General features: G+C 40.6%; 1 protein-coding gene across 1 annotated transcript in view; it reads left to right on the top strand.

Annotated features, from left to right (window-relative positions):
- LOC122813440 (AP-1 complex subunit mu-2-like) overlaps window positions 1–23,639 on the top strand; it is a 1,149,616-nt gene that overhangs the window by 645,654 nt on the left and 480,323 nt on the right. Inside the window, exon 6 of the mRNA XM_044085755.1 lies at window positions 13,037–13,163. Within this exon, the coding sequence (XP_043941690.1) occupies window positions 13,037–13,163 (127 nt within the window). The remainder of the gene's footprint in view (window positions 1–13,036; window positions 13,164–23,639) is intronic.

The following is a 23,639-nucleotide window of genomic DNA, read 5'->3' as shown; positions in this document are numbered from 1 at the left end:
CTTCTATGCATACATTTACCAAGAACTAAAAGTTGGATGGAATTTACAAAGCTAGAGCTGGTTTTGCAAGAGCCATCCTTTATGGCTTCATAGAAAGCTCTGCTAGTCCTTCCTCCTCCCAAGTGTCTTCCTGAGATTTAGCAGTCTCCCTAATGTTATGAATGCTGCAGCAGTGAAATGAAGGACATAGTACAGTTGTGTAAAGTCTTTACCATAATGGTAGATATCCTTCTCTTCACTGTTGCAATATACACCCCCCCCCCCAGTTCATTTCTCTTCTGGATATGCTGATTACCTCTTGGTTTTCCTTGGACTGGTGCTCCTACTGAGGTTTTCAGTTCTGAAGATATGTCCGGACATCACCTGTATGACCTATGCTACGCAAGGAGCATGTGTGTGACATACAGCGTACCTTAAAGCAAGCTAAGGCTTTGATATACTGTCTGGATGTCAGGCTGCCCAAAGTAGGGGACCCCAAATGTTTTGAATACTGCAACAGTGAAGAAAAGGACAACTACCATTATGGTAAGATTTTACACAACTATACTTTCAAGGAATACAGAGGGACTGTTAAAAAAAAGTGAACTAAATGTCAAAACTCAGACAGGACTCTTTCAATCTAAAAAAATCTGACAGCTGGAACTGGAACTGCTCAAGTCTCAAAACATATACATGACAACCCACTTAGTATAACTATGACTTTCTCACTCTGAATTCACTTATACCTCCATATCTTAACAGGTAGTAATGGCCTAACATTAAACAAAGTTCTCACTTTAATGATACTGTACTACTAACATATGCTCTTCTACATTTTCTGTAAATGTATTTCAATCTCTTTTGTCTTATCTTTTGTGGGAATTTTCTCCTTTTGTATAAAATTACTTATCAACTTCTGTAAAATGTTTCTATGTGTGATTTTGTGGAGCCCGTCTCCCCAACTCATTGTAAAATATTTAATCTCTTGCAAGACTTTTCTTCCCTTGTATGTAATTACTCAACTACCATTTAAATGTTTTTGATCTGTTGTGGAGTTTTTCTCACTGGGCCAGCACTGAAAATGGGCCGTTGGCTCAGTTGGATTTTCCCGACATTTTCTGCACAAGGGCTATGTCTCATATATCACTCCACACCATATGGGTCTGTACTTCACACATCTGAGTTAGTGCCTGGTGTCCTTTTATACATTTACTCTTCTGCTGGTCCACTGATTGTAGTTGCAATTCTCAGAATTTCAGCAGGAAATAAGAAAGGGGGATTGTGGGTAATACATATGATGTAGATTAGATGTCTTGCATTGTAGAAAGTGATGCCCTGGGTGGGCCAGCTTTAGAACTGGAATGTCACTAGATGAAAAAAAAAACAGTCTTATTGTACAAGTTGGGATCCAAGAAGCATCCAGAGAATTGCTTGACAGCAGTCCTTACCTCATTCAAAGGAGAAGTGCTTGAAGGTATTTTATAGAATTATCTGACAAATCTTTGTATGTGTGCAGCAGCACACTTCTAAAAGATGACTCATCAGTCCAGTCTGATGTAAATTTGTGACGTTTTCTCCTAAAAATGGTAAGGTGGCCTAATGGATGTATATTCTGACTTCATCAAGACCTTTGGCACTGTGCCTCATGGGATGTTGTTGCAGAAACTAAAAGGGGTGTATTGTTAGGATCTGAACTGCTAAAGTAGATGAAGAACTGGCCATCTTCTAGACAGACAGTAGCAGATGGAAAGAGGTCTGGTAAGTCAGAAACAATTGACTAGTTGTTCCGCTAGATATGTTGTAGCAGATAATCCTGTTTTTACTCTGCCTGTATGTACATGCTTGTGTGTGTGTGTGTGTGTGTGTGTGTGTGTGTGTGTGTGTGTGTGTGTGTGTGTGTGTGTGTGTGTGTGTAAGAGAGAGAGAGAGAAACAAGCTACAACTTAAAAGTGTTGAATAAAGGAAAAAAATTCCCCTGGCACTATACAGTGTGCTATCAGTCTCCTTTTTGAATTAAAAATAGTCAAATGAAGTTTGAAGATTGCGGACAGGGTGCAGCAGTCAATGAAAATGTCTTTACTAAACAGTTCTAACGTGTTGTTGGTCCTATCTGTTCCTCTTTCCACAGCTGTATGATGTTAGATCTCCCTGTTCTTTTTATCTGCTACCCAGCCAGACATATTCCTCCAAACACAAAGTAACCCCCTATTTCCTTAACCAAAATCACATAAGTATGCTCTTTCCACAATCAACCCATCTTGTCACATACATAAACAAACTCTACAACAAAAGGAGAAGCTACTACAAGATAGAGCAAAAAATTAAAAAGGTAGAACACCCTTGATCACTATAGTAAAAAACTAAGAGCTCTCAAAATCATCAAAGCCAAGCCAATTTTGAGAGAAAAATAGCTAAGACAAAAAAAAGACAATCATAAAGGCTTTCTTTAGCTATGTTAAAAAGAAACTCAGGGGAACCTCAGAACTAGTTCAAGAACTAGTTCAAAATGATGTGAAGATTACTGATCCTACACTTGACACCCCAAACATCTCCAATGCCCAAGTGAAGAACTGCTCTCTCAAAGCAAAACAGCATCCATGGGGACTGATGGTGTAAACCCACAGCTAGGACAGCTGTTTAATCATAGTCTTACCTCTGGATCATTACCCAGGGGTGGCGCGCACTGCAACTGTGGTCCTTCACAGCCATGGAGGATCATAATGGACCTCATAATAAATAAAGACATAGGAATTTTGCACTTTTGGGATCCATCCGTTTGCTTTTGTCAAGGGCATCATGCCAATCTAAACTTGGTTTGCTTTTTGAAAACAGTCACCAAAGCCATTGATGAGGAAGGCAGTCCATACAGCCCTACAGATCTGGCGAAAGGCCTTTGATACCCCTTTCGGGTATCATTGAAAAACTCATCAGCAAAAACTACCCATAACATCACAAGATGGGATGGGCAAACTGGGGGACTGAGGACAGAACCCACAGGGTCCCAGTTTCTGAGTCCATGTCAGACTCAAAGCCTGTCACCTGTCACAGTGGTGTACCACAGGGCTCAGTCCTGGGCCCACTCTTTGTGGCATCTACACATCTGACACAGATATCCTTCAGAAAGGGTCTCACAGAAAATAATAAACTGCCAGAGTTACCCTAGCTACCAAAATGTGGGCAATCCACTGAGTACAGAAGAAGTTATCAGGGACCTGGGGACCCAGGTTGATAGTAGTAGTCTGTCTGTCATTATAGCTAAGCTAGTTAGAAGTAGGACCTTCTTACATTCCCACCTTATCGCGGAAGATTCTCTCTACATGGCCAAAGTTCCTCACCAAAAGGATAAAGGTCTCAAACATCTGTACATGGATACTGACCTGCATTAAAAGTTAGTTATCCTGTTTGTTGAGGCTTCTGGCCAGCTAAACTGACTTAAGTCAGCAGTATCTTGTTTGTTGTTCTCATGTATTGCCAATATGATATGTTACTTGCATTGCATAGACACAAGCATGCACATACACACACACACACATGCAATATTTTTTGGAATGGGATTAGAAAGTATGGCTGTTGGGCACCAACAGAGTTTTTCCCATGGTTTCAGATCTATTGCTACCAGTTAGTTAAAACTGACAAAAGAGAAAAGCACCTGTTTACTCTTAAAATAAGCCAGGATCTTTAAATATTCAAATGGTAGTTGTCCTCTGCGAGCAGTTACCTTTCCAAGGAAGGACACCTCTCATTTTGGTACACAGGTAAAATGTGTAAACCCTTAATGCTTAGAAAAAAAAAAAAAAAAAAAAAAAAAAGGATAGAACATCCGTAAGCATTAGAACTCGAATAATGTTTTTTTACTTGAAGTAAATACGTTTAAATATTTTCTCTCCAAATAAATATGCAAGTGGTAAATGGCTTGCTTTCACAGGAAATTGTAAATAAATCATTAAATTGTTCAATAAAAGACAGAAGCTGGAAAATTCTTCTAACACCTAACTGTAAGTTATCAGCTTCTGTAAAGATATTGTGTGCCCTTACTGTATCTGAGATTTCTGTCCAAAATAGAATTTTATTTTCTGTACAGGTAGTATAGCTTGAGATGTTCAGCTTTAGATCAGTGTTGCAAAAGCACAAGTTATTTGAGTTATATCCTCCCAAAGATATTGCCAACTGGCCAGCTTTTTTTTAAGGGCACTTTCTGCAGACTCTGACAAGAGCTCAAGCAGAGTTTCATATAAAAGGCAGGCTGGAGCAGCAAAAGTTTCAGAGCTTTCTTGCTGCTGAAGTGCTACTTCAAAGTAAGGATCATTAATTAAGTGGGTTGCTGTTAATAATAACCTTAAAATAAGGAATAAGTCTGCTGCTTAACAGCATTGATTATTTGTATACTGGATACTCCTGTAGTCCAAACTCATCAGAAAGTAGGACCTCAAATACCAAAGTTATTTTCTAAACAAACTGCATTAAATTAGTAATAGGCTCTTACCTAGCTGTAGATTGTTTATTTTGCTTGCCTTGCAGTGTTTAAGGTGGGTGCATCCCACTCTGTTCACCCTCGCTAACACTCTGGCTCACTCCCACCCACCCCCTCTTTTATTACATTTAAATCCTCTTAGCCACACCCCACTACACTCTGGCCAATCCCTTTCCTCTCCCTCTTCCATCACTTCTTCTAAAGTTACACCCTCTTCTACCCTATAGCATCACTCAATATGTCACCTTCTCTACATCTTTCTGTACCATTATGCTCTCTTTTCTTAATCCTGTCTTTTCTCACTCTAATTACAACCTTAAACCAGTACTCACCATCTTTATGTACAAACTGTGCCTCAAGCTCTACCTTCGCTCCTGAAGAGTTCTACTTTAATATTAGCCCTAGCCTGTATCATACAGACTATCTTCTTCCCTCAAAGAAATGTATTCTCTCCACCAACTATTCCCTACACTATCCTCTCATTCCCGTTGACTCCATTCCCCACTATAGCTTCAATAAGCTATCTTGTTGCACTCCTACTTTCCCACTTTTTTCTTCTCTCATCTGCTCAGGAGACATTCATTCAAACCCTGGACCCAACAACACTCTCTCCCCTCTCAAGTCATCTCTGCTAAATGTCCCAAAACTTCCCTAAATTTTCAAAGTATCTGCAATAAATCCTTTGAACTGCAAGCCTGGCTCTCTCAAAACAATACTAATATCCTAGCCACTACAGAAACCTGGTTAAATCCTTCTAGTTGGGACTCAGTTTCTCCCACCAAACTTTAACACAATCAGAGCAGATAGGACAAGCAAAAAAGTAGTGGTGTCGCAATCATCTACTGCAATACTCTAAATATCACTTCTGTCAAATAGCCTTTCCCACAATTCCAAAATGCTGAAATTTTGATTTCATTCCTGGATGTCAACAGCTCAAAAAACTCTGTATTACTGTCATTTATATACCCCGGGAAATAATATAACCACCATAGAAAATTTCCTTTCCTGGCTCTCCTTTAACATAATTAAACTGTTATATTAGGCGATGTGAACATTGACTGGGTATCCATTTCCTCCATACATTCATCCCCCAGTATAAATTTGTTTCACTTCACGCAGCTTATCTCCACCCCCATCAGGTACAATAACAAAACAAATGAAGGCAAAATCTTAGACTGGATTTTAGTCACCAACCCCTCCAAACACACCATTTCTGGCACCATGCCCAACTCTATTAATGACCATCTCCCAGCCTATGCCATCCATGCCTACTCCTTCACTAATAAAGTCCATAATGCTAAAATTGTCCAAAATCTATCAAAATGTAACCCTACCACTTTCAACAATATCCTAAAAAGTATTAACTGGAACAGCCTCGAAACTCTCCCATTAGATGATGCTCTCCTTCATTTCCATAACACCTTCCTTAACATCTTGCACAGTCTTGCTCCCTCTAGAAACAGAAGAGTTAAAATAAATAATTTCCCGTAGTTAACAAGATCCACAACAGAACTAATGACTCTTGGAGATAAAGTCTGGAAAACCTGGCTTAAATCTAAAAACCCATCAGACCTCATGTACTATAAACAGCTCCGAAATCAAGCTAAAACGCTCATTTCTAAAGACAAACAATACTTTCCACAACCAGCAATCATACAGGAAAAATAACACCAAAATGTTCTGGTCATCCGTAAATAATCTCCTACATCCTGGCACTAAACCCAACCCCTGTTCACACCCCGATATGCCTCCTGAACAAATAGCCAGTATTTTTAACACCTACTTTATAGACACCATTGTCAAGATTATTGCTTCCTTCTCCACTCCTCTCCCTAATATTTCTACTCCCACAACTACATCATCCCACTTCTCCTCACAGCACTCCTCTACCCCCACTAATACATCACAATTCTTAGACAATTTCTCCTCAAGCACTAATACCCTACCCTCAAATTCCATACAACAGTCTCTGTAACCTAACCACAGTTCAACTTCTCTGCCATTCCTACCTCCTTAATCAAAGGTCTACTGTCAAAATTAAAACCAGGTTCAAACTCAACTGATAAAATCACTGCAAAGTTCCATAAAATCAGTGCCAAACCCATAGCCTACCCCATTACTCTTCCGATCAGTAGATCAGTTCTTGAATCTTATGTTCCCTGTCTTTGAAAAAAAGCCATCATCCATCCTCTTGATAAAGGTGGCCCCTCAACTGAAGTCTCCAACTTTCGTCCCATTGCCGTACTCTCCCCTGTTTCTAAGGTCCTTGAAAATGTGTGCATAAACAACTTCTTGACTATCTCCACACAAATAAGATTCTCTCCCCAACACAGCACGGCTTCTGCCCAGGTCACAGAACATCCTCTGCATTGATTTCATTCCTAGACATAGTCAACTAAGCTAGGGATTCAGGACACATTGTCTGTGCCCTATTCTTGGATCTGTCAAAAGAAGCATTTGACACCATCTCGTGCCCTATCCTCTTATCTTAACTAGGTCACATTGGATTACTCCAGGCAGTCAGCTGGCTTCAGATCTCTCTCACAAACAGAGAGCATGCTGTAAAATGGCACAATTCCATTTCCCCCTATCTTGTTAACCCCACAGGCATCCCTAAGGTTCCATCTTAGGACCTTTTCTCTTTAACATTTTCATTATCAATCTCCACTTGGCTATCCACAGGGCTCCTGCACCAAATGCTACAATTCTTTAGCAAGATACACAGGCAGCCTTTTCCTCTGTGGAAATTTGGCTTCACACTAATCATCTTTCGCTTAACCCACAAAAAATTAAACTTATGATTTTCACACCCAAGAAACGCTCCCATATAAATAAACCCGACATCAACATTTATTCTCTCAACTTTACAAAATTTCAGTTAGTGGCCCACACCAAATTGTTAGGAGTGATAATAGATGAAAACCTCAAGTTTAATTTACACATTCAAAATAATATATTTAAGACCCCTAAGAAGCTACAACTGCTCTATTGACATAAAAAATAACTCTCCCTCCTATCCAGACTAACTTTAGCACAAGCATTCCCGTTGCCTTTTCTAACTTATGGTGCTCTACTGTTCATCAGTCTGCATTCTTCCCTACAATTAAAATTAGAAACATGCTACAATAAGATTGCTAAATTCGCTACAAACACCTGCCACTCAACTCATCACTGCATTGCCCTAAAGAAGATAGAATGGTCTGAATTTCCTCTCTACCTACTACTTCTCCAGCTTACAGTTACTCATAAACTTATTTGTAAACCTCAACTCTGCCCCGCACTAAATTCACTGCTGATGCTCTACATCCCCACTAGGCCACTATGTTCTCAACACCAGCAGCTTTTACAAGTCCTTAAACCCAAATTACATGTAGGACAGTTACTATACTCTTGGACCATGGCTAAAAAATGGAATTCCCTGACTACAGCCATCCGGCTTCAACATAATCATAACAACTTTAAAACTGCTTTTCAAACAACTTCCTCACCAGCTGGATATGTAACTGCTTTATTTCCACTTCTACCATTACCTAATTTATCTACTGAATTCAGTCAGTCCTCTCCTAGCCCCTGCTAATATATATCTCTTATTCCCTGCACTAATATGTTCTACCATATTCCCTATTAAACCTACCTCTATTCTCAACCCTCATACCTCTCCTAAGCAGCTTCTACCTCTTCTTGCTTGCCTACGTCCCTTAACTTGCATTCTAACTTCTGCATTTTATTAAGTACTGTAACTCAAGGCTGTCTTTCAGCCAGTCTCTACTTTATAGTCCATTTATTCATTGTATTGTCTAAATCCTATTGATGTTGCTCAAACCAATACTCCATTATTGTAAATATTTTTACCTGTACAATAGTACTATAGTCCTTATGCAACTATTTAAAAGATTTTTGTATAATTTTTCTTTCAAGCAAATTATTTTATGTTAATCTTGTAAAATGTCCTTAAAGAATTTGACTGTGTGTTCCTTATGTACAATAGTGAAGCTTTTCTCCCCGGGGCTCCACCGAAAGTGGGCTTTTTCTGGCCCAGTGGACATTCCCAGTAATTAAATGCCAATAAATAAAAAATAAATAAATAAATAAGTGTGCTCCTTCTGAAGGCTTCATGGAATTGACTGTCAGCTAGTGATTCTTTAAAGTAGGGCAGATAAGTTCTCTTTACACAAGCATCCTACAAAAGGGCCTCATAGAAACAGACAACTGGTGCCATAGCCATGGCCTCAAGCTAAACGTCAAAAAGTGTATAGTTATCCCCTTTGGCAAAAACAAAGTCTCCACAAATTACCACATAGGTGGTAATCCATTAAGTACGGAAGAAGAAATTAGGGACCTGGGGACCCAAGTTGATAGCAATCTCTCATTTGACAACCACATGGCCAAAGTGGTTAGAAAAACATTTTATATAGCCCACCTAATCATGAAGGGATTCACATCTAGATCAGGGGAGGTCATCGTGCCCCTTTACTCATCCCTCATCCCTCATCAGGCCCATAATTGAGTACAATGCCCCTTTTGGGATATACCTTACCAGACACCTGCAGCAACTGGAAAGACCCCAAAAGTACCTCACCAAGAGGATCAAAGGGCTCAAACAGATGCCATATGCTGCCCGGTTAAAGAAACTCCAGCTCTACTTAGTGGCATACCGCCTGCTCAGAGGCGATCTGTGCCTGATGTATAAAGCCATGTCCAACCCGGAATTAAAGGACATGCTGCACCTCAGAAAATCCAAATCCCATCGAGCTACACGCTCGAGAGACTTGAACCTCAGCACTGAAATAAATAGGACATGCTGGAGGGACAGATTCATAACCTAGAGGCTCCCTTCACTCTGGAATAAAATCCCAGTCCAGGTTAGGCAGAGTCCCTCATTGACTCTCTTCAAGAGGAATCTTGATGAGTGGATGGGAGATAGTAGGTTTACCCCGGGTATCACTTCTGCGTCACTGTTAGACAGAGGTGCACAGTATACTAACCTCGAAAAAGGGAATAGCAAAATTAATTTAAAATGGGTGATGAAAGCCAAACACACTCTGGCTAGGCTTATAAATGCCCTAGGGCAGATAGCCTAGTATGAACCTATGAACCTATGCTGGGGAAAACGTTCTGCTAATTTATTTTTCTTAGGGAAATGTGTGCTTTTTTTCTGTGACAGTTTGGCTAGGAAACCTACTTTTTGAGGAGTGTTTCACTGTAAATGGAGATTTTACCTTTGTAAATGCTCCTCTGCTTATTGGATAGGTTTGTAATTTTCTGCAGACTGGCAACCTTGTATTTGGAAGTTGGGGATTGGCAAAATAGTTAAGGTATTTAGCTCCTAAACACAAGGTACTGGGTTTGATTGTCTCCTTTGGTCACTGTTTAAGGGGGAAGAGATTAGCATAGTGGTTAAGGGCTTTACCCGACTGAAAAAGGTAGAGGGTTTGATTCTGACCTCTTTTTATTGGCTAGACAGATAGCCACATGCCATATTCACTCTGAACCTCTGGGTGAAATGTTTGTGTTTTAATTTTGTTTCAACTTTATATTGCATTAGTATTTGTGTGTTACAGACAGGAGTTGGTGCTCTTTCAGTATGTTTTTTGTGCCTTCAAACCTGTAATAAGGCTGTCTTGAGATTTACAGACTCTGTCATGTTCTGCTTCCAGGCATTTGTGTTATTAATGCATTATATACATTGTATATGTTTTTCTTCTTTTTAAAGGTTATTCACTCCATTACAAAAATTGCTCAACCTCCCCTGCCTTCCTTTTAACCGGACTCCTCCTCCTGTAAATTACTCTGCATGTGTTGTTCCTACAAATTCCATTTATTTCTATGTAATTTTCTTATTTCCTTTTCTAAAGATCCCAGTTCTATTTCTTTTATCGCCTTTTAAAATATTCAACATTTCAGTAATAGTTTAGATTTTGATTTCCATTTTCCAGTGATTGCATTTTTGGCACCTAAGAGCATTAAACTCAGTCAGGCCTTACTTTGTATAGATAATTCAGATCCTGTACCCTAGCTCAAAAACAATCCTAACTTACAGGCATTTACTCCCCCAACATTTCTGATAAAGTACTTCGTAAAGAAATTTGAAACTCTTTCAATTCATTACACACTCATATAATGCTCCCAGTTGCATCTTTCTTTTGTTTACCATCATATCTACAGCTGTCTACCTGACGAAAAATTATCTGAAGCCTGCTTGAGTTATAAAAATATCTATGCCGACACTTTCAAGCAAAAATCCTAAACCTTCTGGACTTTATCACATTATTGGGGGCCATGTAGATGCCCTTCTATTATTCCTTTGAAAATGTTCTTTCCATTCTCTACCTAATCTTTCTTAACTTCCTCTGAATGATTCTTGCAGTTGTTATATGCCCTACTAATTAAATCTTTTTAATGACAGCTTCTGATCTAGATTTAAAACTCTACCAGAGCTGGCCTTTCACTTAGCTCTCCCCTTTTTCTTTGCCTCTGCTTCAACTCCCAATGATGATAATTTTTTGCCTCTTCTGGCTCTAGGGATGAGCAGATAAGTTACTGTTTGGTTATTTTGGTGCATCTTTTGAGACAGTTTAGCTCAGATGTGACTAGCTTCCTGGCTGCCATGTCTGGACATTCACAGCACGTGACTGTAGCCTGCAGCAATATATTCAGACCTGCAAGGCTTATTTCTTGGTACCTCTCACCAGCTCTTTTCTCTTGACCATTGTCTTCCTGGTGATACCCCTGTCCTCTGTCCTTTAACCTCATGGATCCTTGAAGCCTGACTTCTCAGTGGGACTTTTCAGTACTTGATGCCTGAGTAGCTTGTTTCATCATTCATTACTTTAAAATAGTAAGACAAATAAGACTTTTGTCCTGTTTAGAATCTCTTCCAGACCAATATTTAATGAATTAGGAATCAATAAATAAGGATGTAGGTAACCTGCAGACTCTCGACTCAAGCCATTTTGGATTTGTCAAGGGTAGATTCTGTCTATTTAACTTGACTTGACTTCTTCAAAAAGGCTGTTGTAGCAATGGATGAGAGCAAATCAGTACACACTGTATATCTAGACCTTGCAAAGGCATTCAGCACCTTCCCACTCACCGGAATCATATATAAACTCTCCAAGCTAAATGTAAATCTATATGTAACTGATTGGATAGTAAATTGCCTCACAAATTGAACCCAGGAAGTAAAGGTGGGTGAGTGTACTGCCTCCAGGAGACCTGCCACTAGTAGTCTACTGCAGGATTCAGTCATTGGACCACTTCTGTTTGTGATTTACTTCTCTGAAGTCAAAGCTAATGTTAAGGGTTTCTGGCTGACCAAGACTACAGATGACTGTAAACTTGGTGCCATCATAAAATCCCCATAGGACGCCATGATCCTTCAAGAAGGCCCATAGTAAGAGGTGGTGTAAAGCCATGGACTAAAACTAAATACTAAGAAATGTATAATCATATGCTTCAGCAAACATGAGCCCCCTTGTAACTGTCACATTGGCAACACACCCCTGAAAACATATCCTATAGTTAGGGTTGTGGAAACCTCTGTCTAAACTGAAATGCCCATTGATCACTATGTATCCACTATTTAAGAAAGTCCTTTTATATTGTGCAGCTTATGACAAAAGGTACGGTGTCTAGATCTAGGAATGTAATCATTCTGCCGTACTCTGCATTCATTAGACCAGTCATTGAGATGGCCCTGGAATGAACACAATGCATGAAGAAAATCAATTGCCTAAATCATACAAGTTATGTAGGCTCGCTCAAAGCCTTGTCCCTGTTCTTGGTATCGTACAAGGTACTGAGATATGCTCTATGTCACTTTAAAGTCTCAGTGAACACTCCTGTCAAAACTTTGTACACATTTGCAAGTTTAGTGGTGGCATAAACACATAGTCGAGGGTAACCGTTTGTTCTGCAACATAAACAGGACATGTTCTAGGAATAGTTGCATATCACAGAGAATTCCACTTCTGTTGAATTGTCTTCCACTACACACAAAGCAAAGTACTTTTCTTACTTTATGTAATTTAGGCAAATGTCTGAATAGCTGTAAATAAACCCTTTGTCCAGCATGTAAATGTCCCATCATGTCCTTGCCAATCTCTGGGTTATTTGTTCACAAAATGTAAGGGCTTAAAACTATTATGGGAATATAAGGCTAGGATTCTTAAGATCTTTACAGATCAGTACTGTAGTAAGTACCTATGATCCTTAGGTGTGAACTGGATTCAAACCCCGCATCAGCTGTCCTTTTCCTCTAAGCTCACTGCACTTATACCTTGTGCCACTCCCATTTAGATAGGCCTCGTATACATCTGTGAGGCAGGATCCTGGAACACCTGACTCCAGATCCAAATGACAGTCTCTTTTTTCATTAGTTGTATTACTCCTGTTAAAATAATGCTCTCTTTAAGTGAGAGAGGAGTGCACTTCTGCTTCTGTAATGGCCTTAATTCATCAGAGATGCAAAACTGTACTGCAGATCCCTTTTTCTTTGAGGATTGGCACCTTCCATATTGAACTTTAATAACATAGTAAATTTCTTTGCCATTGTCCTTAATTTGTTCCTCTGTCTTCTCCCTCCAGGTGAACGCTAATGGTAGTGTGCTGCGCAGTGACATTGTCGGAAGCGTAAAGTTAAGGGTGATCCTCTCAGGCATGCCAGAACTGCGACTTGGTCTTAATGATAAGGTGTTATTCGAGATCACAGGGAGTAAGTAGAAAAGTGGACCTTAGATTGCTAATATTGATTTCTTTTGTTCTAATTATAGTAATGTTCAACACACCTGAAGTGTTTGTAAAAGCAAAGATTATATTTAAAAAAGTTGTATAAAACTGAACATCAGTTTGTTTTATGAAAGGACTGGTTATATTTTGACATTGTATATCTAAGTATGTGGTGATGACCTGACATGGTATTTCCATTGTTACATGCTTGTACACCTTGTTTACTCTCTTGACACCTACTGCTATCCATACTATCCATACATGTAAGGATATGTCTTTGGCACAACAGCTGTTACTTTGCAGATATTTTAATTGAAGAATTCTGCAGGCTGCAGTTTTCCTACAGTTCACTTAAATTTGTGTTTGACTTAATGGTAATTATGGAAACAGTTTCCTAATTAATTAATTTGAAATTGTTTGTTAACTGTAGTGCCAAATAAGCAGAAGGCACCTTATCAAATAATTTAAGAGTATTCCTGTGAACTATCGTGTACATATTTTTAAACCATTAAAATTACAATAGTAATACAGCGTGGTACTCCATAACTCTGGATTGTGTATATCACATCAATTTTCAGCTTCATAGTAAATGCTGGAGCGCCTTCTGTGTGGAGTCTGCATGTCCTCCCTGTGGTTGAGTGACGTTAGACATGCAGGTAGGTGCGTGCGTGAATGGGTGTGCCTCCCTTGAAGGGTGGGCATCGGGCTGGCAACTCGGAACCGTAAAAAGCCACTGCCAGTCATTAGCGAACCATAGTTCCACTGTGGTGACCCCTAACCAGGAAAATCTGAAAGACATTACTAAAAAATAGTAAATATTCCATCTTTTTATTATGTAAGATATAGGCATAAAATGGCACTATTCCCACTGAGCAGATTACCATATATATTCCCTTGAGTAAGTATGACAGGTGTGATGCATTTGAAATTTGGGTTTTCAAAAATGCATCTGTCCTATGAGTAAAAAGTGCTCTGTTTACAGGAAAATCAAAGTGTACATTTGAAAAAAGTATTCATGCATTATTTGTAAGAGTAGAACTAATTCATTTCTCCATGCTGTTAAAAAGGTTGCCACAAAAGCTCTTTACTGGATGTTGATAGTATGAGATGGAAAGGGAACGTAATGATGTAGTAGTGCAAGAACCACTGAGAATCAATAACTCATGCCTACCCTCAAATATTTTAGTGCACATAAGAGGCTGGCTGAACAGTCAAGCTGTATTTGCTCCTTTTATAGTCAGCTGAGGCTACTAAGGAAAGATTCCAGTGAACGTGTAGGATGGCATATGTGACGACCGTGCCCTGGCCCAGCAATCAAGGAGCCTCAATCCTCATCACTAACACCAGGGAGGACGTCTCATAGAAGAGGAAAGGATAACTAATGCACACAGTAAAGTACAATTTCCCTTAATTGCACACAGAGATCACAGTCAGTCTGGGGCCGGTTGCTCCCTTGCCCACCAGGTCCCCAATAAGACTCCCCACTGGCACAGCTATAGGATCCAAGTCTCAGCCTAACTGGGCAAGCTAAAACCTCCAGTACCCTCTCTGTCCAACCAGTGCTTTGTGTCCCTGCCAGGTAGCTGACGTAATACACACACTTTGAAATAAGTATTTGTACAACTTCACAGACACTCCTGGGAAAGACTGACACAGATTCTCCAGCTGTGCCCCTTTACCCAGACTATACAGCAGTAATTACTGCCACCACCCAGTTAATAGCTACTAAAAGGCCCTTAAAAGGTTGTCCAGTTATTACTGTGAGATATTAATATCCAGTGGTAGTATGACTAACAGTCAAGGCTTACTTTAGAGTGGCCTATTACAATAACCTCTATAAATATGCAATGTACTCTAGAGCTTATCTCTACTGCAGTGGTGGTGCTATGGTAGCACTGTCACCTCACAGACAGACGTTGTCCTGTTCGATTCTCAGCTAGAGTGTCTTCTGTGTGGAGACATGCGTGAATGGGCGTACCTTCATTGAAGGTTGTGTGCCAGGGCTGGCAACTCGGCACATAAAAATCTACTGCCAATCATTAGCGGACCGGAGTTCCGCTGTGGCGACCCCTAACCGGGAAAAGCCGAAAGACACAACAACAACAACTCTAGAGCTTATCTCTACACAAATCAGCCACAGATAGAAGGTTTTAAAAATATTTAATAATAAATAATTAAAGCACAAGACAAAATACTACACCACAGAGATGTCTAAGAGTTCAGAGATCACACAGCAACTTAAAATAATACAGTAGGACAGGTCTGATTTCAAAGAAAAATACCTAATTAATCTTTACTAGCTTTAACAATTCCTATAAGGAATCACAGTGCTAAAACTTACATGTGAGCATAAGGCAGAGTGCTGATAAGTGGATGTCCAAAGTCAAAATGCTTCCAGTCTCTTCTGAGAAATAGTATTTAAAAATTATTAACAAACATGTTTGCTGGGTCCCTCCCCAAATTACATCATTTTTGACACTTAGGTTTTCCCAGGCAAACAGACTGCATTATTTAGCAATCTAAGGACCTTTCACATCTAAATTCTGTTCATAAACTTTAGCCTTAAAACAATGGGTATGAAACCTTCATCCAGCCGCAGTAGAGCTGAAGTCTAACATGAAAGGGTCACAACATGCTTCACTGGGCCAGTAGAGTACAATGTTGTCACATATTTTGCAGTTCCACATTTCACAGTATTTTTTACACTCAAGAAACATGCCTGTATTTTACATTTATTATCAAGAAAACATGCATGTGTTTTACTTTTATTTATACATTTGATAGAATTATGTATCAAATTCTGTTTGACTAGGCTGGCAGCCTTCGCCCATCTCTCCCCAGTCATCACATCTCTTCCCCCTTTGAAACATTTCACGTTTGTACAAAGTTGTTTTTTGAACTGTTTTTTATCTGTCTTAAGTCGTCTTACTAAACGTGAAACAGAATGAAATATTTCCTAAGTGTTGATCTTTTCATATGATGCAATGTAAATAAAAAAAATAATTGTTACATGTTCCTGAATAGTTTAGCTATGTTTTCTGTGTAATAATTTGTCTCTGAACAGTTCTAGACATATGTATGTGCTACCTAAAGTGGTGCAGTGCATTTTCCCTTTTTCCCCTTGTATTATGCCTTTTTCACTGTTCATTAATTAATCCAGTTGTAAAAATGTAATGTTTGTATACAATATCATTGGGTCATCTTATCCCTAGCTAATGCCATCACAGAGATTGCGTGGGGATGTAGCCATAGGTTTTAATAGATGAACCACCTACCATGTGTGGGGTGTATGTGTTACAATCTGTGGACACATCTCCACATATTATACCTATGGCCAAAAACCCCAGCATTCATGAGTTTAAAAACACTGGCTCTGCTCCTGCCATACTCCTGGTTAAGCTGCCTAATACTCCCTTACATTACCCTAAACTAGCCCATTCTCACAGCTACAACTATTAACTCCTGAAGGCTATCTTGATTCTACACTCAGTTTCAGTTAATGTATACACATAATCTGATTTATTTTTAACTGTTATGTAGACTGTATTTCTCTGTCTTGCAATTACTGTATCACACTGTTCTCACTATTAACTTATGTGGCCAGCTTTTATCTGTGACTGTGCCATTTTTTTTTTGTTAAATTTGTTAATTTAATTATTTGCTATTTATTGTAATATAACTAATTTCTTTACTGACTTGCTTTGTACATTGTTGATTAATGCATGTTCAGTTTAATTGTTTAATACTGTCTATTCGTATGTATCGAGTCTTCCCTGAAAATGGGCCTCATGCCCAGTCGGACATTACCAGGTAAACAAACTAAATTAATAAATAAATGTAATACTTCAGTCTGCTTAAATATAATTTCACCATCTAGAATAGATACAAGATTTAAGTTATTAGAGTTCAAACTATTTCCATTGTGGAAAGATGACAGGATGTTCTTTGAGTACATGAAACACCTCTTATAGACTACTAGAAAACAGTCGTTAAACTCGTACAAATTCAACTTTTTCATTTTCAACCCAGCTGACACTAGTAGTAACAAAAAATGATCCATAGTCCCAGCAGTATTTTTCATAGACCCGTAGAATATACTGATTTATTGGGCATTAAGAGTGGATCCCCAGAACCATTCGGGATCTGATATGACAAGGAGAGAAGGTGGGGATGTAGTTATGTAGGTTGCAGACTATATAGGTATACTGTCTCTTTCTGTCCTCATATGTATGTAATATAATATAATGTAATTTTACAGTATATATATTCTGTTCCAGACCTGTACAAATGAAGCACACACATATGAACTCACCAGGAGAAGAACCCTTAGTTGATGTTATTGAATCATACCAATAATGAGATCTATTTCTTCTTTCTGTCTACTTAAATTTCCAACAGCTCATACTGAACACCAATAAAATGATAGTGAAACTCACCCATGTCTTTTCAACTGATAAGTTTTATTCCTCTCTCTGCCTTTAGGTAGTCCAATCCATCCCTTGAATGTTGCTTTATCTGTCAAATAACAGAGTATGTTCAAGAAAAACACAATTTTAAAGGTATGATACCTTGTCCTAATGATTCTTGCTTGAGATTTTTGCTATATTACTTTTGGGGAAAAAAAGTCCTTTCCCCCCTTCTGGCTTGTCCCTTCCTACCCATTCTGAAACAAAAAAAAAGAAACAACTTCAGACTTCACTGAGTACATTTTTGTCATTTCATGTTTTTTGCTGGCAAAAATTAGCACCATTTTTGACTCCCAAAAAAGCAAATTGTCTACCTGCCCATCACTGGTCTCCTTCATCCTTTCCATTTTCACATACCAACTTTTGAGGTCTCTAAATTCCTTAGATCAACAGTAATAATCCTCATTTCCACCACTTCCTTGTGTTAAAGCCAGCATACCAGTAACACTTTCATTGTCAACAACTACTCCTTCAGCGTTCTCCTTCACTAGATCCACAACATGGAATTCCATCCAGCAAAGCATGTGGTGCTTGCCCATCTTATCAACCTTCAAAAAAGCACTAAAACAACATGTTAAATCCCTTCCTAAGTGCAGTGGTGACCGTAGGTAACATTTAGTGCACCTCCAGTTATCAAGTTCAGTATCATTCACTTCTGATGTTTTTACCTTTCCCAGTCTTATCTACATCCATTTACTTTGTTTGCCTCCTTCAGAGCCCTTTGCATCTATCTGATTTATACCAACTTCTGCCTTGACAACATCCTGCATGTGTGTGTGTGTGTGTGTGTGTGTGTGTGTGTGTGTGTGTGTGTGTGTGTGTGTGTGTGTGTATACGTATGAATATATATTTAGATATGTTGATATACATATTTAAATAAAATATATTCTGCCCCTTATACATTTCCATTATAAGTACATATATTTGCCCCATCATAATTTCTTACTCTACTGTGATTTTTCTTCTTGCATTTCTCTGTTTCTCTCTCTCCTAATTTCAACGTTGGATTACAATTTTGTCTCTTACGATACATATTACTACGCTGCATGTCTTGGTTATTCATTATGCTTGTGAAATAAATTATCTGTATGTATTTCATCTTTTGAACGTGAATATAAATTTGTAGTTGCTAAAAAGTGGCTCTTGTGTGCCCATCTGCCATATACTTAAAATAAATATGTTTAAGTAATTGACATTAGCCATTCATGGTCATTGAGTTACTCATTTTGTGTTGTTCATGTATGGCATGTTGCTCATGTACATGTATGGCATGTATTGTAGCTGAAAGACATAGTAAATATATCTGAGTCATACCTTTAATGAGTTGGTGTGAAATCAGAACTAAAACATATTGTTTTCTTCAAAACATTATACATTATCATTTAAAATGTTAAAGCAGAAAATGTTTTGCCAAGTGTAAAATAACATGCATTAAAGTGGTAGCCCATTACCTTTCCTGTAAACTTAGACAACACATTTGCTGTAGATGTCTGTGCATTGAAAGTTTTAGAAGATGATCTAAGATTGTGAGATAGAGAGATGTGGACTTCTGCAGATATAATTAAATCCAGGTTACAATTGACATTATAAATGTATAAGTCATAACATTTTGTAAAATTTAGTTTAGAACAGAAATATTAATATTAGTTTTCTTCTGGTGACTTAATGTAGGAGCTATCGGAATCCTAAATATATTGTGTTGTAACATCAGATGTAAAATTTATAATCCTGTCCAGAATTAAAGTTTTCAGTCTTGTTAGATGTTGTAGTGCACTCATGTGCGCATGCACACACACACACACACACACACACACACACACACACACACACACACACACACACACACACACACACGTCTGGCCAGTTTTCCATAGCTTTTCCAGTCCCTCATAGTGTATTGGATGTCTGACATGGAGGCAGGTGCGTGGGTCATAAAGATGACGTCTGCACGCACCAGCCCTCAGAACTTTTCAGCCAGGTGTTCCTGCTAGTCGTGGAAGTCGGATCTGTTTCGCATTAAAGATAAGTACGCCGTTGGGGTCTTTTTCTTCAGTCCCTCTGTATTTTTATAGTCTGTTCGTGTCTGGTAAGAGTAAGTGCAACTGTGGTCGTCGAGACTCCCCATAAAGACACCCATGACCAGTGTCTCTTTTGTCTGAGTAGGGATCATTACAAAAACTGCGCCATCTGTAAATTGTTCATCCCCAAGACCCTTCTTTGCTGCTTACAGGCTCTTGACTTATGCCTTGAGTACCAGCACCCAAGACAGATAGCTCTCGGTATGGAAGCCGCCTCCAATGACCCATCCAAAACACCAAAGAAGAGGGCCAAGTCCATGCAGCTTACTAATTCCACTGTGCCTCACTCTGCTGCTCCTCAACCTGTAGCCACCATCAGCTTGACTGAGGCCCGACTTCTGCCACTACAGATACAGTGGGTACCTTTCAGGAGGCCGCACAATCTAGAGCAGATGACACGTCCGGGCAGGATATGTCAGCACCTGCTTCAGATGCTGGGGGGGGAACCAGTACCTTTGATGGGCACTTTAGACCCAGCCTACACCACTCCAATGAATTCTTCCAGGCCTACCACCAGCCAGATGCCATTTAGGCCTTCTAAGAAAAAACAAAATACCAGACATATTTGTCTTGCACCAGGAGGCCTTACCTGATTGGCAGGCCTTCAGCCAGAGTCTCTACAATGCTTTCTTGGCCCTCAGGCCTTCCTCCGAGTTCACTTCTGCAGCTCCACCTCTTCTTAGCCCTAGGCCTTCCTTACCTCAAAAGTCTGTGAGCCAACTTGCAGAGGAGGAACCCTCTGACTCCTCAGAGGACTACCTGTCCTAGTCTTCCCAGATTTCATCTCCCCTGGGGTATGGATCCCCGGAAGAGACCTCTGCTGAGCTTGATTTCCCCAGTGGAAGGCCTAACCTTCAGGGACATAGTTAATCTGATGAGAGAACACTTTAAGTGGGAATTCTCAGACATGTCTGAAGCATAAAAAGATTTTATGATCTGATTCAGATGGAATCACCTAATGTGTCACCTATCCCACCTGTCAAACCTGCCTTCCTGGATGCATTTGCTTTGCATTCCATTAGTCCAGATTCCCAACCACTAGCTACTTGAAGGGCAGACAGATTATACAGGGTCCTTGACTCAGATACATTCCTGACTGTGCTGCTAAAGCATCATTGTCTTCCTCACTTGGGATTGTCTCACAAGCGAACAGGCACTCCCTTAGATGCGCATACAATGCAGCTGAGGCCTCAGCTGCATCAGCATCCATGCTAAGAAGATATTCCTGGCTGTGTCTGCAGCCCCTCCCTGATGACTTCAGAGCCAAGCTCCTGGATGCCCTCTTGGACCATTCGGCCCTCTTTGGTGCTAAAGTGACTGATCTTTTCAAGTCTCTCCAGCAGAAAGTGAAAGGGCTTCAAAACCTCAAGCATCTCCTTGTCTCTCCAATCCAAAAGTTCCAGAGGAACTTCCCAGCTCAGACACAATTTATAAGAAAGGCATCAAGGCCTTCAGCCCCCTCCCAGGTCTAGAAGGCCTCCCAGGAGACAAACTGCCCAGCCAAGGACTTCTCAGGCCTCTGGCCAGAGGCCTTCCTTTCCATGCAGAGCAGGCAGTGTCTGATTGCCTGTCACTTTTCCTCCCCCCACCTCCTACTACCACCCCCTTGTCCACCCGTCTCTCTCACTGTCTCCCTGCTTGGTCCCTGGTAACAACAGACAAATGGGTCTTGTCCATTCTGAAGGATGGATACTTTAGGACTTGGATCACTCTTCCTCCAAGACTGCCTATTCCACCCCCTCCCGCATCCCAATGGTCCCTCCCACACCAAGTTTTAAACAACCTGCTGCTGCAAGGCACCATAGAATCAGTCCCCACCCCTGCTCAAGGGAAAGGTTTGTACTCAATAATTTTTCTGGTGCCCAGAAAGGAAGGACCATGGAAGCCCATCCTAAATCTCTCCCACCTCAACCTCTTCTTAAAGATACCCTCTTTTAGGATACTCACCTTACCCACTCTTTCCCCTCATTCTCCCTCAGGCCTTCATGGTAACCCTGGACATAAAGGAGGCCTATCTTCACATTCCCATGAAGCCTACCTCCAGGAAATATCTCAGATTCATAGCAGGCTCTTCTCGCTTTCAGTTCTGTGCCTTGCCTTTTGGGCTCTCCACTGTCTCAAGGGTATTCACAAAGTGCCTGTCCCCAGTAATTGCCTACTGCAGGACAAGGGGAATACAAATATTCCCATACCTAGATGACATACTCATTCAAGCAGCAGACAGACAGATCCTCCTTGGTCACACCAAGGATCTCCTGCTCCTGCTGCAGTCTCTAGGGTTCCTGATAAATTTTCAGAAGTCCCAACTCGATCCTACACAGGACATTATATTCCTGGGATGCAGAATCAGGACAGACATCAGCATGGCCTCCCTTCCTGAGGAAAAAGTGGTGTCCCTCTCCCATCACTTTCAATCTGCTCTCCATTTATCAGCTCTGACTGAGGGAATTTCTAGGACTTCTGGAGAACATGCCAGCTACTATCCCCATGTTACCACTAGCGAGGTTACACATGAGAAACATTCAGTAGTACCTACACTCAATGTGGACCCAGCACTCATGTCCTCTAGAGTTCAGGGTTCCACTCCTCCCCTATCTTCACCAAGAATTAAAATGGTGGTGTGCCCAAGTTGCCCACAATCTGGGCCGGCCCCTGCAAATGCCCACCCCTTAACAGATCACACACACAGATGCCTCAGACCTGGGCTGGGGGGAAGCTCTGGGTCCAAGGACAGTGCAAGGTTTTTGGACAGACACAAACAAGTGCACATCAATATCAGGGAAATTTCAGCAATACTCGTCACCCAACAGGCCTTCCAACCTTACCCCCTGCAGTGTCTCCTAGAGATCTTCACAGACAACACCACAGTGATGTGGTACCTGAACAAGCAAGGAGGGACGAAGTCCTACCTCCTATGCAGACTAGCTCTACAGGTATGGGATCTGGCTGTCTCTCAGGGAATCTCCCTCCAGGCAGCATTCCAGCACAACTCTCAGGCAGATTCACTAAGCAGAACCATATCAGACAGCCACAAATGGATGCTGTCAAGAGAGGTGTTCCTAGATCTGGTCCACAGGTGGGGTATTCCTCAGATAGACCTGTTCACCTCTTCCATAAACAGGCAACTCCACAGCTACTGCTCGAGAATTCACAACCCGAAGGCATTGCAATCAGACCCCTTCTCAATGTCATGGAAGGTTGCTGTATGCTTTGACCCCTTCCCTCTGATCCAGAGGGTCCTACTGAAAATTCAGCAGGACTCACCAAAAATCTTGCTGGTGACTCCCTTTCTGCTAAGGCAGCACTGGTTCCCTCTACTTCATCTGTCCAAGGGCAATCACCACAAGTTACCCCCCTCAGTGGACCTACTCGCACAGAACAAGGGGACACAGATACACACACAGTGGCAGTCTGTGCACCTCTCCCTGTGCCAGATAGGATTCTGATTCCCTTCAGACACCTGTACAATGAGGACATGCTTTCAGTCCTGCAGGAGGCCAGGAAACCCAACACAAGAAAATCTTCTCTCCAAATGGAAAAGGTTTTCTTTCTGGTGTCTTAAAAGACAGATGGAGCCGCTGGACAGCGACTTGACTCTGATTCTGTCTTACGTATTTGAACGCCTGAAGACAGGTTTGTCATACTCCTCTTTAAAAGCACACCTGTCTACCATTTCTGCCTGCTGGCCTATGGACCCTCCGCTGGCATCCAGATTACCAGCCAAACTCTTCCTGAAGGAGGTTCTACACCTAAAACCTCATAGGAAGCTGACCCTTCTTCCCTGGGATCTTAATTATGTTCTAGAAAAACTCACTTTACCACCCTTTGAACTGGCTGACAAGGCCGCCTTAAAGTTTTGCACATGGAAAATTGTCCTGCTAGTAGCTTTGACATCAGCCAGGAGGGTCTCAGAGCTTC

This window comes from Protopterus annectens, chromosome 10.part0 (assembly GCF_019279795.1).
Source record: "Protopterus annectens isolate FY-2018-M chromosome 10.part0, PAN1.0, whole genome shotgun sequence".
Lineage (NCBI taxonomy): Eukaryota > Metazoa > Chordata > Ceratodontiformes > Protopteridae > Protopterus > Protopterus annectens.
This window is presented reverse-complemented; position numbering and strand designations above follow the sequence as displayed.